The sequence below is a fragment of the Mastigoproctus giganteus genome, chromosome 3, assembly GCF_048544385.1.
Source record: "Mastigoproctus giganteus isolate SK-2022 chromosome 3, ASM4854438v1, whole genome shotgun sequence".
In the NCBI taxonomy this organism is placed as follows: Eukaryota; Metazoa; Arthropoda; class Arachnida; order Uropygi; family Thelyphonidae; genus Mastigoproctus; species Mastigoproctus giganteus.
Genome location: NC_143577.1, coordinates 104,136,001 through 104,152,161, shown reverse-complemented (window position 1 = coordinate 104,152,161; position 16,161 = coordinate 104,136,001). Strand labels below are relative to the sequence as shown.

Sequence of the window (16,161 nt, the reverse complement as noted above, 5' to 3'; positions counted from 1 at the left end):
GGTAGTAAATTACATTAATGACCACAATGAATCTGTCACTTTCTTACAGATTTTTGCTTTTAACTGTTGTTAAATGCAAAAATAAGTAGTAAATAAGAAGTACATGTCATCTTCTTTCTTGAGTAGGATTTCTCAAACTAATATGTAATTTATTTCTTACCAGTGAATCCAGCCTTTTCAGCTTTCATCCATAATTTATTCAACTTTTTATCCTTAAAAATCTTTTTATTCAAATACTGGTCCGATGGATCACTAAACATCTGATCTCTGATTATATCATTCTCTGTAATTTCTGGTTGAAAGTGTTCCATTAAACCATACTTTTTCAAAATTGCTGCAAAAATAATTACATACAGAAAACATGACATTAAATAAAAATTTAAAATCATAAATACATAATTAAAGCCATTCTTAAATACACATTTATCCACAATCTTACCCTAGACTTTGGCATCTACAAAGTAATATCATTTAAAAGGTACTGATGATAAATCAAATTTAAGAAACAAAACTGAATAATGTTTTTTGTTGCCAAGTGGCATTACTAGTCTGTTTCACTATTGTGGAATGACACTAGATCTTAATGAGGATTATTATAAGCAAATTGGCAATGAATAGTGTAAAATTTCCTTAAAAACCAATGTCCCCAGACCATCAATGCTGTCTCTGCCAAACTTCACCATCAGGATGACAGTCCAGTAGGTGGCTTTCTCCAGGCATCCACCTTACTCAAGCATGACTGTTGAGATTTCAAGATCATATACTATGACCTATCCCATATTGGGTAGCCCATATCATGCAGTATCCTGCATTTTACTGGTACAATGTGCAGGATACTGCATGATATGAGTTACCCAATCAAACTGCTGAGTGTGAGCACGTGATGTGACAATGTTGACCTGCATTCCATGCAAACAACTTTTTAGGGCTCTCCTGTTACATTCTGTTAGCTTCAGAGGTTTTCCAGGTCATTTCATGACAGCTTCAGTACCAGACTGCTTCCATTTACAAATCACATATCCTGCACACTACACTTGCTGACATGTGTCCAAATCAAATTGCTGAGGGCTTGTGTGGCTGTTGTGACAATGTTGTCCTGAATTCCGTGCAAAGAATGCATTAGCAAGGGCACATGATGCAAGAAAGCAAGCTTTTATAGCGCGCGCGCACACACACACTTCTCATTTCACCCATCCACTCACTCCAAATGTTTGTCTAGTTCTGCTTTGAATCTGATTAAACTATCAACTTCTGTGACAGATGGAAGTTTGTTCCAGCAATCAACCACCCGCTGACTAAATGTAAACTTCAGCACATCTATCCTACATAGATGTAGGATAGATGTAGTAGGTGGGTCGGAAAACTGATAGCTTGGGGAGATACAAGAACTAATAGTTTAACAGTAGATGTAGGCAGAGGTGAAGGTGATTCTTGCACAACTTCTATTAGAATAAGTAGCAACCTGGAACGAGGGGTGTTGGGGGTTTCAGGGACGGATGGCAGTCATCCTGAAATAGGTGGTATAGGGGATGTGTTAGGGTAACTAGGAATATGTATGCTTGCATGTATACCAATGCTAGAAGTATAGTAAATAAATTTGATGAATTTGAAGTGTTGGTCAAGACATCAAAAGGCGGATATTGTTGGGATAGCATAGACGTGGTGTCACACAGATATAAGGAATGCAGAACTGGAATTTGGGGAGTACAATGTGTACAGAAAGGACAGACAGGATAGAAAGGGAGGAGGTGTTATGCTGTTAATTAAGAAAAACATAAAATCAAAAGAAGTGCACCCAGTTGATATAGATGAACAGTGCACTGTTGAGTCAGTTTGGTGTGACATAAGCACTGCGAAAGCAAAAATAAGAGTAGGAGTGTGTTATAGGCCTAATGACTCGAATGAGTACAATGAACAATTATACAGAGAAATAGAGTGGGATAGTATATCAGAATGTCTTATAATGAGGGATTTTAACTTCCCAGATATTGACTGGAACTTGTGGGTTGGTCACTCACACACTAGTCAGACTTTTGTGGACTTATTGGATGATTGTTTTCTGCAGCAGCATGTTTGAGAGGCAACCAGAGAGAGTAATACTCTTGATCTGGTTATCAGCAGTGATCATTCGTGTATTAAAAATTTGCTAAAGGAACCACTAGGTGGCAGTGATCACAGTATACTGATGTGGGATTTACTTAAAGATATAATTACCATCAGGGGTAAAGGAAAGGGTTTTTGCTTCCATAAAGGTGAGTACAGTGGTCTCAGAAAGTTTTTAAATTCTGTACAGTGGGATAAACTGACGATGTTACCAACAGTAAATTCTAAGTGGGAAGCATTCAAGGAATTAATCGTGGATGCTATTAAAAGTTACATACCTATTAAGAAATATTGTTCAAAGTTTAGGACTAAATGGTTATCAAATGAACTAATCAGACTCGTAACAGAGAAGAAAAATGCATGGGATGCATATAAATTATCAAGCGACTCAGAAGCCTATGGCAGATATAAGAAGGACAGGCAGGCGAAGGCAGATTACCAGAAATCCTTGGCAATAGATGCTAAGAAAAACAGCAAGGATTTCTTTACTTATATAAACTCTAAAGAATGTTATCAAATTGTAGCAGGATACTTAATGATTTTATAATAACTGAGAGCAAAGTGTAGGAGAAATTGCTGAAGTTAAACATAAGAAAAGCACCTGGGGTGGATGGGATTTATCCAGTTATATTAAAGGAGGCGGCAAAGCAACTAAGCAAACCCTTAGCCATAATTATGAGAGCATCCTTGGACTCAGGGGAGGTTCCCACGGACTGGAGATGTGCAAATGTATCCCCAATTCACAAAGGGGGGATCGAAGGGTGACACGAGTAATTACAGACCAGTTAGTTTAACTTCTGTTCCGGGTAAAATAATGGAGTCGCTGGTTAAAGATGCATTGCAGGATCATCTAGACAAGATTGCAGCAATAATTCAGACACAGCATGGGTTTGTTAAGGGAAAGTCTTGTCTGACAAATTTGATAGGATATTATGATGTGGTTACAAAGGAACTGGATGCAAAAAATAATTTTGATATCATATACTTGGATTTCAGGAAAGCTTTTGACAATGCTGTGCATGGAAGACTACTGTACAAATTGGAGCAGAATGGTATTAAGGGTAAGTTGCTACAATGGATAAAAGGATGGTTAAGTGGGAGAAAACAGAGGGTGGTAATCAATGGGTGCTGCTCTTTGTGGACTAATGTTATTAGTGGAGTCCCACAGGGTTCGGTGTTGGGTCCACTGTTGTTTTGTATATTTATAATGATATTGATGAAGGCATATCAGGCTTAATGTCGAAGTTTGCAGATGATACAAAGGTTGGCAGGGTTGTTAATGACAGTAAAGGCAGTGTGCTACTGCAACAGGATCTAGATAATTTGGGCAGATGGGCTAAGAAGTGGCAACTGAAGTTTAACCTTGACAAATGCAAAGTACTGCATATGGGTAGAAGTAACCCCAGAGAAACGTACCAACTGTGTGGTACTGCACTTAGTGTGGTAGAAAATGAAAAAGACCTGGGAATAATTGTGCAGTCAGATATGAAGTTTTCTGAGAAATGCAGACAGGCTGCCAGGGCAGGTCATGGAGTTTTGTCAATGATATATAGGAATTTTGCTAGCAGTTGTTGTTGTTGTGGTGTTTTCTGGCGCAAGAGCTACTTAGGCCATATTGCACCTCCTAAATTAATTGAGTTACTTATGATAACTGCACGGTGGGCAGTTAGAAACAGTCACATTTTTATTTGTTTTATATACAAAAAGAATTCAGAGATTTGATTCTTTACCTATTATGCTATTCAGAGAGAGAGAGAGAGAGAGGTTGCTGTATATCTGAAATGAAACTAAAAGACATTCGTCGGGCATTGCTGAACAAGTTACATACAAGGAGTATATGTTTTACTGTTAGTGGTTGCGAGCAGTGTGCACAATGCGGAGGATCATTTCCTGTAAGCAGATAGAGGTGTGTGAGGTAGTGTGACCTATACGAGTTCTGGCTAAGATTACTTCTTCTTTTCTATTTTTCCGAAGGCTAGAAGTCCATAATTGTGGTTCAGGTTTTATTTGAAATAGCTTGTTATTTGTTTGCATTTTCCATAGATGTTCTCCGTATGTTATGTCTATAATCAGGATATGGGACTAGGTTATTTGCTGAGGATACGACGGAAGGACACTTAGCAGCACTGTCTGCACATTCGTTTCCTGGAATACCACTGTGGCCAGGGATCCATGAAAAGATAAGTTTTCTGATGCTCATGAAGGTGCATCAGCTTATGTTTTATGAACTTTAATAAAGGATTTTTAGGTGGGGAAGTCCTTTTCAAAGCTAGAATAGCACTCCGTGAATCAGTATATATGATACTTTTATTTATTGACATTAGCGAGATGTTTTCCAGAGCAAGCTTAATGGCATGGAGTTCAGCAGTGTAGCTGCTGCATTCGGTTGGAAGTGAAATCGAGACAGTTGTATTAGGGAAGACGGCAGCTGCACCCACTCGACTGTCAGACTTCGAACCATCTGTATAGATCTTGGTAAAGTGTGGGTACTTTTGTGAGTGAGCAACATGTAGTTGTTGGATGTTAATATCTGCTATAGAGCCTTTACCCCATTGCTCAAAGTATTCATCAGAAGAAAGTGTGAAGTTAGTCCACGGGGGATCCGGATCTTTTTTTTTCTCTGATGATATTATCAAGCTGAATATTCCAGCTTTCTGTTAGATTCTGCAGTCTGATACCAGAAGGTCGAATTGTTCTAGGTTTATTTGTATAATGGGTTTTCAATTGAGGGTTATGCAACAGTGGCCAAACCGGATGAGTAGGCAGACTTTTAATTTTAGCCGAGTAGTTTATCAGCAACATCTTTCTTCTGATGCTAAGTGGAGGTTCGTGAGCCTCAACATAAAGACTTTGAACTGGTGATGTCCTATATGCACCTAGGGCTATCCTAAGAGAAGAATGTTGGATGGGTGCAAGACGGGCCAAGGTGCTCTCCCTAGTTGAGTCATAAACAGGTTTTCTGTAGTCTAACCGAGATCTAATTAGAGATTTATATAAGTGGAGCAGGGCATAACGATCGGCGCCCCAAGATGTACTGGAGATGACCCGGAGTATATTCATTTTCTTTGTGCAAGTGGTTCTTAGATACTTGATGTGCTCCTGGAAGTTTAACTTCTTATCAAAAATTAGCCCTACGAGGCGAATACTGTTCACAATTGGTAGTGGATGATCGGCCAAGTGCAACTCGGGTTCAGGATGCATTGCGCACTTCATGCAGAAATGTATAGCTGTAGATTTGTGGCTTCACAGTTTGTATCCATTTTGCACAATCCATAATTCGATGTTATTAATGGATATTTGTAGATGCCTCTCAATATAGTTCATATTCTGGGAATGACAGGATATGGTAAGATCATCTGCATAGAGATACGAGTCAACAGTATTTGGAATGCTGTTTGTGATGTTGTTTATTCGTATTGCAAACAGAACAGAGCCTTGTGGGAGTCCTCCTCCTTGAATGTATGTTTGAGATAAAACTTGCCGGTACCTCACTTGGAAAGATCTGTGCTGAAGGAAGCTTTGAATAAAATATGGTAAATGGCCTCTCATATGAATGGAATGGAGATCTCTTAGGATACCGTAGCGCCACGTGGTATCAAAGGCCTTCTCTATATCAAGGCATATCATGACGAGATGTTGATTTCTGATGAATGCATTTCTCATGTTGGATTCGGCTTTGGTCATGAGGTCTAGCGAAGATCTATTCTTCCGAAAGCCAAACTGATTATTACTGATTATGTTTTCGGATTCAAGGTACCAGGTGAGTCGATGGTGAACCATTTTTTCCAAAGTCTTACTCAGGCAGCTGGTTAGAGAAATTGGTCTATAGTTGTTTGGAATCGAATGGTCTTTTCCAGGTTTAGGTATGGCTATTACATAAGAATGTCTCCAGGAAGTAGGGAATATATGTTCTGAGAATATGCTATTGTAAAAGTTTAGCAATGAAATTAGTGATTTCTGATTGAGGTGTTGAATCATTATATTGTAGATTCCATCAGGGCCAGGAGAGCTGTTTCTTGAGGTATATATAGATTCTTTCAGTTCAGATATTGTGAGTGGTTGGTTATAGGTAAAAGGACATGCAGTTTTGAAGTCTAGTTTCCTTTTCTCAGCTTCAGCTTTGATTTTTTGAAAAGATGGTTGATATGCAGTTGAGGCGGACAACTCACAGAACACCGTTCCTAGGGCATTGGCAATTTCATCAACAGATGAGATCTCCTTTCCATTCCAATTAATAATAGGAGAAGGCAACTTATGATATTTACCATTTAGTTTCTTTATTTTTTCCGATTATTCGGGTTTCAGTATCTTTGTTGATTGAGGAGGCAAATTTTATCCACGAGTCTTTTTTCGCCTTCCGCCGGATATAACGAGCTTTGGCTCTCAGTCTCTTGAAGTTAATAAGGTTGGCAGTGGTGGGATGTTTGCGGAAGGTGTTCCATGCTTTGTTTTTTTCTCTCTTCGCTTTATTACAATCGCCATTCCACCAGTGATTGGTATGCCGATGGTTTCTTATTTGAGACTGTGGGATGGCGGCTTTTGCTGCTGTTAGTATCTGTATTGTGATATGATCGGTGACAGTGTCAACAGCAGAAGACTATGGTGTCATCATCAAAAGATACATGACTGGTAAATTTTGTCCAGTTTGCTTTGGAAAATTTCCATTTTGTTTTTGTTTCAGTTTGTTTGGAATGGGTGGTTTGAATACTACAGATCAGCGGATAGTGGTCACTATTTAGAGGATTGTCATGTACTGCCCACTCTATAGTTGGGAAGAGGATCAGAGAGCAAATTGAGAGATCTATTGCACTGGTTGACCCAGTAGGAAAATGGATATATGTCGGTAAGCCATTATTCAATAGTGTCAAATTTTCTTGGTCAAGTAACATTTCAATGAGTTCGCCACGTCCGTCTGAGACCAGAGATCCCCATAACGGATGATGCCCATTAAAATCTCCTAGTAAACAAACAGGAGGTGGTAATTGGGAAATTAGATTTAACAGTTGCTGAATTGTACATGATTGATTCGGCAGAAGATAAATTGAGGCTAGTGTCAGTGTGATACCGATTACTATACGGGTAGCAACAGCTTCTAATGGAGTTTGTAATGGAATGTGCTTGGAGGAGATTCCTGATTCCACTAGTATAGCTACTCCTCCATGGGGGCTGTTAGTTTCAGATCGATCTTTTCTGAAGATAGTATAGTTTTTGACTGAAACGGATATTTTTGTTGTTAGATTTGTCTCTTGGAAGCATATGGCAGCAGGATTGTAATGGTTAATTAGTTCATAGATATCATCAATATTGCTGGGAAAACCTCTGCAATTCCATTGTATGATTTGTTCCATTATTTGGTTTTGTGAGCAGAAGAGGAGTCTGTTTGCTTTTTGTGAGAGGCTTGTTTATATCTCTCGTGTTTTGATTTTTCTTTTCTTGAAAAATTTGGGCATCTTGAGTCATTGCCTTCTTCCATATCATCATCTGCATGTATTTCAAGCAGATCTTTTGAGTTGGTGGTATCATCGGTGTCCATGCTTGAGGGGTGAGATTGCTTCACCTCAACTGGATCTAATTTTTCTGCTGCTTGGCAATGTGGAAGTCTCTGGGATGGAACTGTCAGTGGCGTATTACTGCATTGATCGACTGCCTTTGATGTATGTTGAACCGAGAGGACTGATCGAGCCCAGTCTGAGATCGATGTATCCGGAGGGATGGACACTTCTGTCTGACATGCTATTGACTGGTGACTATAAGTAGCAGAGGCATAAGTGCATTTTGGTTTATTTAATCTTATTTGTTTTCTTGCCTCTTGGTAGGAAACTTTATTTTCAACTTTATACTTTTGTATCTTTTTCCCCAACTTCCAGAGGTCGCAGTCTTTGGAGTATGCCGGATGGCTGCCCTTGCAATTTGGACACTGTGGGATTGGTGCCTTACATTCTGTTTGTGTGTGAGTTTTACACCCACAGTTTGCACATGTTGCGTCTCCACGGCATGCTGTCTGGGAATGGCCAAATTTCTGGCATTTAAAACATCTTAGGGGGTTCGGAATATATGGCCGAATGCGACAGTTTAAATATCCTGCCTTGACTGAAGCTGGTAGGTTTGGAGAACTGAAAGTTAATATTATACTCCGGGTAGGAACTAAATTGCCATCTTTTCGGATCATGATCCTCTTTGCCTGAATGACTTTTTGTTCTTTAAGTTCCTGGGCTATCTCATCTTCAGGAACGTTTAATAGATCCCATTCAGTGATCACTCCCTTTGAAGAATTGAGGGTGTTATGTGGTGTGATTTGAACTGGGATTCCACTCAAAGATGTCAAACTTAATAATAGTTCAGAGTGTCGAGGATTGGTGGTCTCTATTAATAAATCTCCAGATTGGAGACATTTCACCATTTTTGGTGAACCTGCGGCATGTTCGAGGCATCTCTGAATGATAAATGATAAAGGGGGAGAGCTTGCCCACAGGTTGTGTTGACAAAGAATGTATTATCAGGAATGCTGGTAATTCCTGTCTGCCAATGTCTTTCTTCATTCTCTTCGATAGAGAGAAGTCATGGTCAGTGTCATGAATGTCATTTGCTTGAGAGCTCTTCGGCTCTAAGCATGGAAAGTCACTTGTTTCCATTTCTGCTCCTTTTAGCCCCGGGGGGTTGTCTTATCCCCCAGATTACCGGCCCCACCACGTGGAGGCAGGAGCGGTGCCACCAGTGACCAAGCGGTTGTTGAAGTAAATAAAGGGTTAGTAATGAATATATAGAATAAAAAAGAAAGGTAGATTTCCTCTCTCGGTTCTTACTTTTGTCCTTTAAATTACAGAACCTCTTCAAGTAAATAAAAGAACAGGTGACGCTAGAAAAGAATCGAAACTATAACACTTTGGGAGATCACTGTATATTCGCAGGAAGAAAATCGCTTGTCACTATCGCTTGGCACTCGGGGCCTTTGCTAGCAGAGAAAAGGAGGTGATTATCCTTCTCTATATGGGGCAATGGTCATGCCACGCCTTGAGTACTGCGTACAGGTCTGGAGGCCTCATTTTAGGAAGGATGCATATTTACTTGAGCGTGTACAGAGAAGGGCAACATGATTGGTGAGGGGAATGAAGGGATCCTCTTACCAAGAGTCTTAAGTTCTGCAAATTGCAGTGGCTGGAGACTAGGCACCTGCGCGGTGATCTTATCAAGGTGTATAAGGCCTTGAATGGGTTGAGCACACTGAATTCTGATGGGATCCTTCCACTTGTTCAGATTACGAACCTAAGGGGGCATAAATTCAAATTAAGAAAAGACAGATGAAGAATAGATGTGCGGAAATTTGCCTTTAGCCAGCAGGTGGTTAATTGCTGGAACAAACTTCCCTCTGTCGTGGAAATTGATAGGTTGAATAAATTTAAGCAGGAACTGGACAGGCATTTGGAGGGAATGGTGTGATTTTTTTTTTGGCTGATGCTGCATAAGCTCATACACATGCTTTCTTGCATCACATGCCACTACTACATCTGTCTTTCCTCAATTTGAATTTATGCCCTCTCAGGCAATTATTCTGAGCAAGAGGAAGAATCCGAATTCCATCAACATTGAGCATGCTGAAACCATTCAAGGCTCGCAGGTGTCTAGTCTCCAGACACTAATTTGCAAAACTTAGGTCTTTCTTCGTAAGAGCAACCCTTTGTCCCATTCACTAATCTTGTTGCCCTTCTCTGTACTCGTTCCTACAGCTCTACATCGTTCTTAAACCTCCAGACCTGTATACAGTACTCAAGGTGTGGCCTGACCATTACCTTATAGATGGGGATAATCACCTCCGACGAAGGTAAAGAAAGCCAACACGAGAAATGTTGGATAACTTACGCGAAAAATCAATTTCCCAATATGGCACTTAGCGCTGTAGCTCGGTAAAAAGACAGGTGTTATCGGTCTGGAGCAAAGTCAAGAACGATATATTGATTGACAGGTAGACGTGGCATTCTATGTGCTGATTGTTGCATGATCAAACACACGATAACATCGGTTTGGTATCGCTTTAGTAGCACTCAGAAGCTGTTGTTGTTATTTGGTTTTTAGGAGCATTAGCAACTAAGGCCATATTGCTCCGGGATATGCGGTGGTCATTCCCTAGCCTTTTTCCGCATCCTCCATATTTGGTGGTGACGGGCGCGAACCCCGGTCTAATCAAGAAGAGTGTGCTATGCACTGCTGCTCCTTCCCACCTGGCTACGGAGGCGCCCGCACTCAGAAGCACTAATGGTAACTTGCCCTAATCACACATGCCCTAATGAATGCTTTCCATAATGGCAAATAAAGGTCAGGTTACCTCCACGTGAATCCCATGGGAGCTTCAACCACTCCTGAAATTAACCTAACATTTTTTCTTTAGAATCATGGGAGCACTACTGCATAAAACTGTTTATTAACAAAATATTAATTTTATATTACTGTACTTTTATTTTTAAAGACATTTGTGCGGGTACACACGTATCATAACGTCAATCAACACCTCAATATATATAAATATATATATACAGGGTGTCTCAAAAATACTGGTACAAACGTTTAGGGGAGGTAGCTGTCACCTGTGATTCACATCTAAAGGAATGTGAATCACATATGAACCCATAACTGGAAACATCACCGTAAGTCGGTAGACGGCACGGCAGTCGCCGCACGAAGAGCATGCATCGATATATGAACTGTGAGTTGGCAGACATGTACCTGGTGTATGGATTAGCAGAGGGCAATGGACAAGCCGCTCAACGAATTTATGGAGAATGCTTCCCAGACAGACATGTACCAGAACACAGTTTGTTTGCACGTGTGCATCAAAAATTTGTGCAATTATGGATCATTTAGAGGTAGCAGGAGTAGTGCGGGCAGACCATGTTTGACGCAAACTCCTCCCATGGAAGAAAGTGTGTTGAATGCCGTCCAGAATAATCCTACTACCAGTACATGTGCTGTTGCCTCTGCCTTAGGAGTGTCTCGTTGCAGTGTACAGCGTGTCTGGCACAATGATTCCTTACACCCCTTTCATCTCCAAAGGGTTCAATTACTGCTCCCCCAAGATCATCCTGCACGTGTGGCTTTTGCACAGTGGTTTCTCCAAGAAAGTGTTCAAGACTTGAATTTTCCAACCTGTTTTGTTCACGGATGAGGCTTATTTCACTTGGGAAGGATTATTCAATCAGCACAACGTTCATGTGTGGGCTCACGACAACCCACATGCACCCCCATGCGGCACAACATTGCTTCGCAATAGATGTGTAGATAGGTATGGTCGGTGACTGCTTAGTCGGCCCAGACCTGTTACCATCCCGCATGAACTCCGCTAAATATCGGATCTTTCTTGAACAAGTTCTACCAGGGTTACTTGATGATGTTCCAGAAAATGTGAGAAACAACATTTGGTTTCAACATGACCGGGTGCCTGCCCATTATGGAAGGTGTGTTCGTGACCATTTGAACAGGCATTTTGGGCGTCGATGGATTGGTCGGGGTGGACCCGTTGCCTGGCCCCCACGCTCACCTTATTTATCGAGCCTTGATTTCTTTCTGTGGGGGGGCCTCAAATCTATCGTGCATGAATCGCCTGTGAAGACGGAAATGGAGCTCGTGGCGAGACTCGTCTGCGCTGCTGCTACTGTCAAAGAAACTCCAGGTGTGTTCGACCGTGTCCGCCAATCCATGCTGCGTCGGTGTCACGCATGCATCGCATCTCATGGTGGAACCTTCGAGCATCTTTTGTAACATCATGAAATGCATCCATCTCATACTCCAATGTTAATATTATGTCAAATAAATGTTTGCCAATAATTACTGTCTTGTGTCATTTCTGCTTCTTGTGCCTCTGCTACTACTTTCCCGTGATGTTTCCGGTTATGGGTTCCTATGCGATTCACATTCCTTTATTTGTTACCTACCTACCCTAAATGTTTGTACCAATATTTTTGAGACACCCTGTGTGTGTGTGTGTGTGTGCGCGCGCGCACACACACACACACACACACACACTTTATATATATATATATATATATATATATATAAAGAATCCTTTGTTTTCCTAACTTAACGTTTAAGGTCAGGTCACAAAATATAAGCTAACCTTTTCTATTATTTCCTAACCTACCATTTAAGGTCAGGTTATAAAATATAACGAAAAATAAAAAAACCTTTTCCTTTTTTCGTAACCAAACCTAAATCAACAATACAGTAAAAACACTCATGAACTCCAAAAAACTGCTTTTAACATTGTTAAATGAGAAAAAAACATAATGAAGATATATATAACTTCATATCTGCCTGCACAATAACCCCCAGTTCCTTTTCACTCTCTACCACTGTCAGTGTAATACAGGAACATGTTGATAGAATTCAATAAGAGAAGAATGGCGAAACTATATAAAAGAGGAAATGAATAAGAATTATGGGGATTACCATACAAATTATTATTTGATAGAATGAAAGTTGATCAAGTTTATAGTACTATTAAAATAGAATAGTCAGAGTACAAGGGACTGGGAGTCCTCCATGCGTGGTTTGCTCTCCTCATTGTTTCCTATAGATCAAATAAGTTTGGATATGTTAAACAAATAAGTTTGGATATGTTAAACTTGTATAATAAATGCTTACTTCAAGGTACCTTTCCTGGGATCTGGAAAGTTGGTTTGATCAAGCTGTTAGTTAAGCCGGGTAAAAAACCAAATGACCCAAGAGGGTATAGACCAATTTCGTTATTGGCCAATCTTGGTCAAGTTTTTGAAAGATTGTTATTTTTAAGATTGAACCAAGTCATGGATAAAAATGGTTTGACCTTGCCTTATCAGTATGGTTTCAAGAGAGGGCATTCTACGGAGGATGCCATTAATGATCTCATGAATTTCACCAACCAGGCAGAGGATAAGTATGTGTTAGCCATCTTTATAGATTTTACTGGAGCTTTTGACATGGTGTGGCATGAGAGTATTCTGTCTGCATTAAGGGGTATGCAATGTCCAGACTTATTGTATAGGACGATAGAGTTATTTGTATTGTAGGAAAATTATTCTGAAAGCTAAGCATCTACAGTTTAATAGGAATCTTTCGAGAGGGTGTCCTCAGGGGTCTGTATTGGGCCCACTTTTTTGGAACGTAGTACTTAATTTATGGCTAGAACAATCAATTGAAAATCTGCATAAGATTGCTTATGCAGATGATTTGGTTTTATGTATTACTGGTAAATCCAGGGCTGTGCTTGAAATAAGAGTGGCCCAGGTATTAGAAAGTCTAGTGTCGTGGGCTGATCTGCACAAACTATTGATATCTACAACTAAAACTGTTATGATGCTTCTTAAGGGGAAACTAAATTATGCGCGACCGCCAAAAGCTTTAATTAAGGGGAGGCAGATTCCCCTAGTATCCGAGGTGAAAAATCTAGGTATAAGAATTGATGATAGATTATCGTTTTTCCCACATTTAAATTACTTACACGAAAAAATTAAAAAATTTAGTGCAGCAATAATTCGATTAACACGGTCAGATTGGGGATTGAAAAGGAAAGTTTTAAATTTATACTACAAGGCAGTCTTCTTACCCATAGTTGCGTACGGAGCATCAGTGTGGTACTTCAGAGTTACTAACGTTAAATTTAAACAGAAATTGTTATCGATTCAGCGCTCAATGCTTTATGTTATTTCTAATTTGTGCAGAACAGTCTCAACGAATGCTATGCAGGTTTTGGCCGGGCATTTGCCTCTAGACTTGTACATTGTGTATCGGGCCCTTTGTTATTATTAAAAAAAGGCATAGTGGTTTCTTTCATGAATATTACATCTGATGTCACCATAGAGATGGCTAAAGCTAAGAAAAATGTTCTAACACAGTTGATTGGTATGTGGCAACAGAGATGGGATCTTAGTGCAACTGGGGAGGTGACTAGATTGTTTATTCCAACAGTTAAATTTACTTATGATAGTAACAACAAATGGTTTTTTCCTTCTATGGTAACATCGTTTATTTTAACTGGCCATGGCTCATTAAATTTTAAACTATATTACTTTGGTCTAGTCAGCTCTCCTTTATGCACTTGCGGTCAACCTGAGACTTGGAGTCATTTATTATATGATTGTAGTTTGTATGTTGAACATAGAGAAAGGCTAAAAGTGAAGAGATCTTATTGCTAATCAGGATAAATTTCAAGCACTGCAAGAGTTCTGTGTAACTGTTTTTCAACGGAGAAGACATTGGAATAATCTAATGATTACTAATTAAGATTTGGTTATATACATTTTGATTATTTGTGTTTTTTTTTTTTTTTTTTTTTGTTTATATTATGTGTGTGTATATATGTATTTTATTTATTTATATTTCTTTTTTTTTTTTTTTTTTTTTTTTTGCTGGCTCTTAGGTGTGGGCAGCCTGGGAGTGGGATTGCTGGCACCCACCGGTATAGCACTACTTCCGGTGGGTGCGGGATTTTTGTGCATGAGGCACTTAAAATAGAAGACCAGGCCCAGCACCAAGTGAATATGGGCGGCCATTAGGGTCTGTTCGCCAACGAGGAGCGGCTGCAGGTGACAGCTTCTCCCTGATGACGAAGAGACCTTCCATACAGGTCTATTTTGCAGAGGTTCTGCACAAAGTCAACTTTATCAGGTGGAGATAGACGGAAGTCTAGGCGCCACCTTAGACATAATAATAATAATAATAAAAAATAATAAATATAGTACTATTAAAATAGAATAGTCAGAGTACAAGGGACTGGGAGTCCTCCATGCGTGGTTTGCTCTCCTCATTGTTTCCTATAGATCAAATAAGTTTGGATAGTAGGGAACAAAGACAAATCAGGAAATTAAATGATGAATATGTGGGGGAGCAGGAAATTGAAAGTTTAATTACGGAGGAAGAATTGAAGATAGTATTGGAGAAAGTTAAGACAAAGAAAGCACCAGGCAGAGATGGATTGCTACCCAAAGTGATAAAGAAGCTTGGCTTGAAATTTGTAAAGGAATTGGTAGAGTTATATAAGGTGTGCTTAAATGAGAAAAATCTTTCTAGTTGTTGGAAGGAGGCATACATTAGAATATTATTAAAGAATAGAGAAAAAGAGAGGACGGATCCTGGGTCATATAGACTAGTGGCATTATTGCCAGTTATCGCAAAGATTTTTGAAAGAGTGTTGATGAATAGATTGGAGGGATATTACGAGAGTAGTGGAATGAGCAGCCCTAGGCACTTTGGCTTTCGGAGGGGCAAATCTACTGAAGATGCTGTGGTTAAAATGGTGTCATATGTACAAGAGACTTCAGAAATTTATGTCCTGAGTATATTTCTTGACTTTAAGGGGGCATCTGATCGTATATGGTGGGCCAGCTTTCTAGCAAGAATGAGAAAATGAAGTGTACTGGGCAGTTCTATGGAGTTTTAAAAGATTATTTTAAAGATAGGAAAGTTATAATTGTAACGAAATATGGGAAAGTTACTCAGGAAGTAACAAGAGGTGCTTCACAAGGTTCAATCATAGGTCCCTATAGTTGGAATACTGTATTGGATGATCTACTGGTTCAGGAGTGGGTAGGATGTGAACTGGTAGCATATGCTGATGATTTGTTAATAATGGTTGTGGGAAAGTCTAGAAAAGAATTGGAGGAGAGAATTAAGAGGGCTATGGGACATGTGGAGAAATGGGCTGAGGTCCATAAAATGGAGATATCAATGAAAAAAGCTCACATGGTTCTGCTCAAAGGGAAGCTCAGTGAAAGAAGGAGGCAAACTGCAAAAATATTTGGTACGACGATAGCATATGCCCCTTTGGTCAAGTACCTAGGAGTTTATGTGGATGAAAGGATGTCATTTTTGCCTCACATGCAGAAATTAAGAGATAAAGTGAGGATGATTTATTTAAAAATTAGGAAAATCACAAGGGTGGAATGGGGAGTGAAAGGTAAGTTATTAGACCTCCTTATAAATGTATATTTCTACCGATTTTGACATATGCATGTGGGGCTTGGGGTCATAGAGTGAGCCACGTTAAAAGAAGTCTTATTTCAGCACAAAGATTTGCCCTTCTGGCAGTGATGC

General features: G+C 39.7%; 1 protein-coding gene across 1 annotated transcript in view; it reads right to left on the bottom strand.

Annotated features, from left to right (window-relative positions):
• LOC150088197 (alpha-2-macroglobulin receptor-associated protein) overlaps positions 1-16,161 on the bottom strand; it is a 228,105-nt gene that overhangs the window by 122,080 nt on the left and 89,864 nt on the right. The window contains exon 3 of the mRNA XM_090369378.1: positions 161-334. Coding sequence (XP_090225504.1) covers positions 161-334 — 174 coding nt within the window. The remainder of the gene's footprint in view (positions 1-160; positions 335-16,161) is intronic.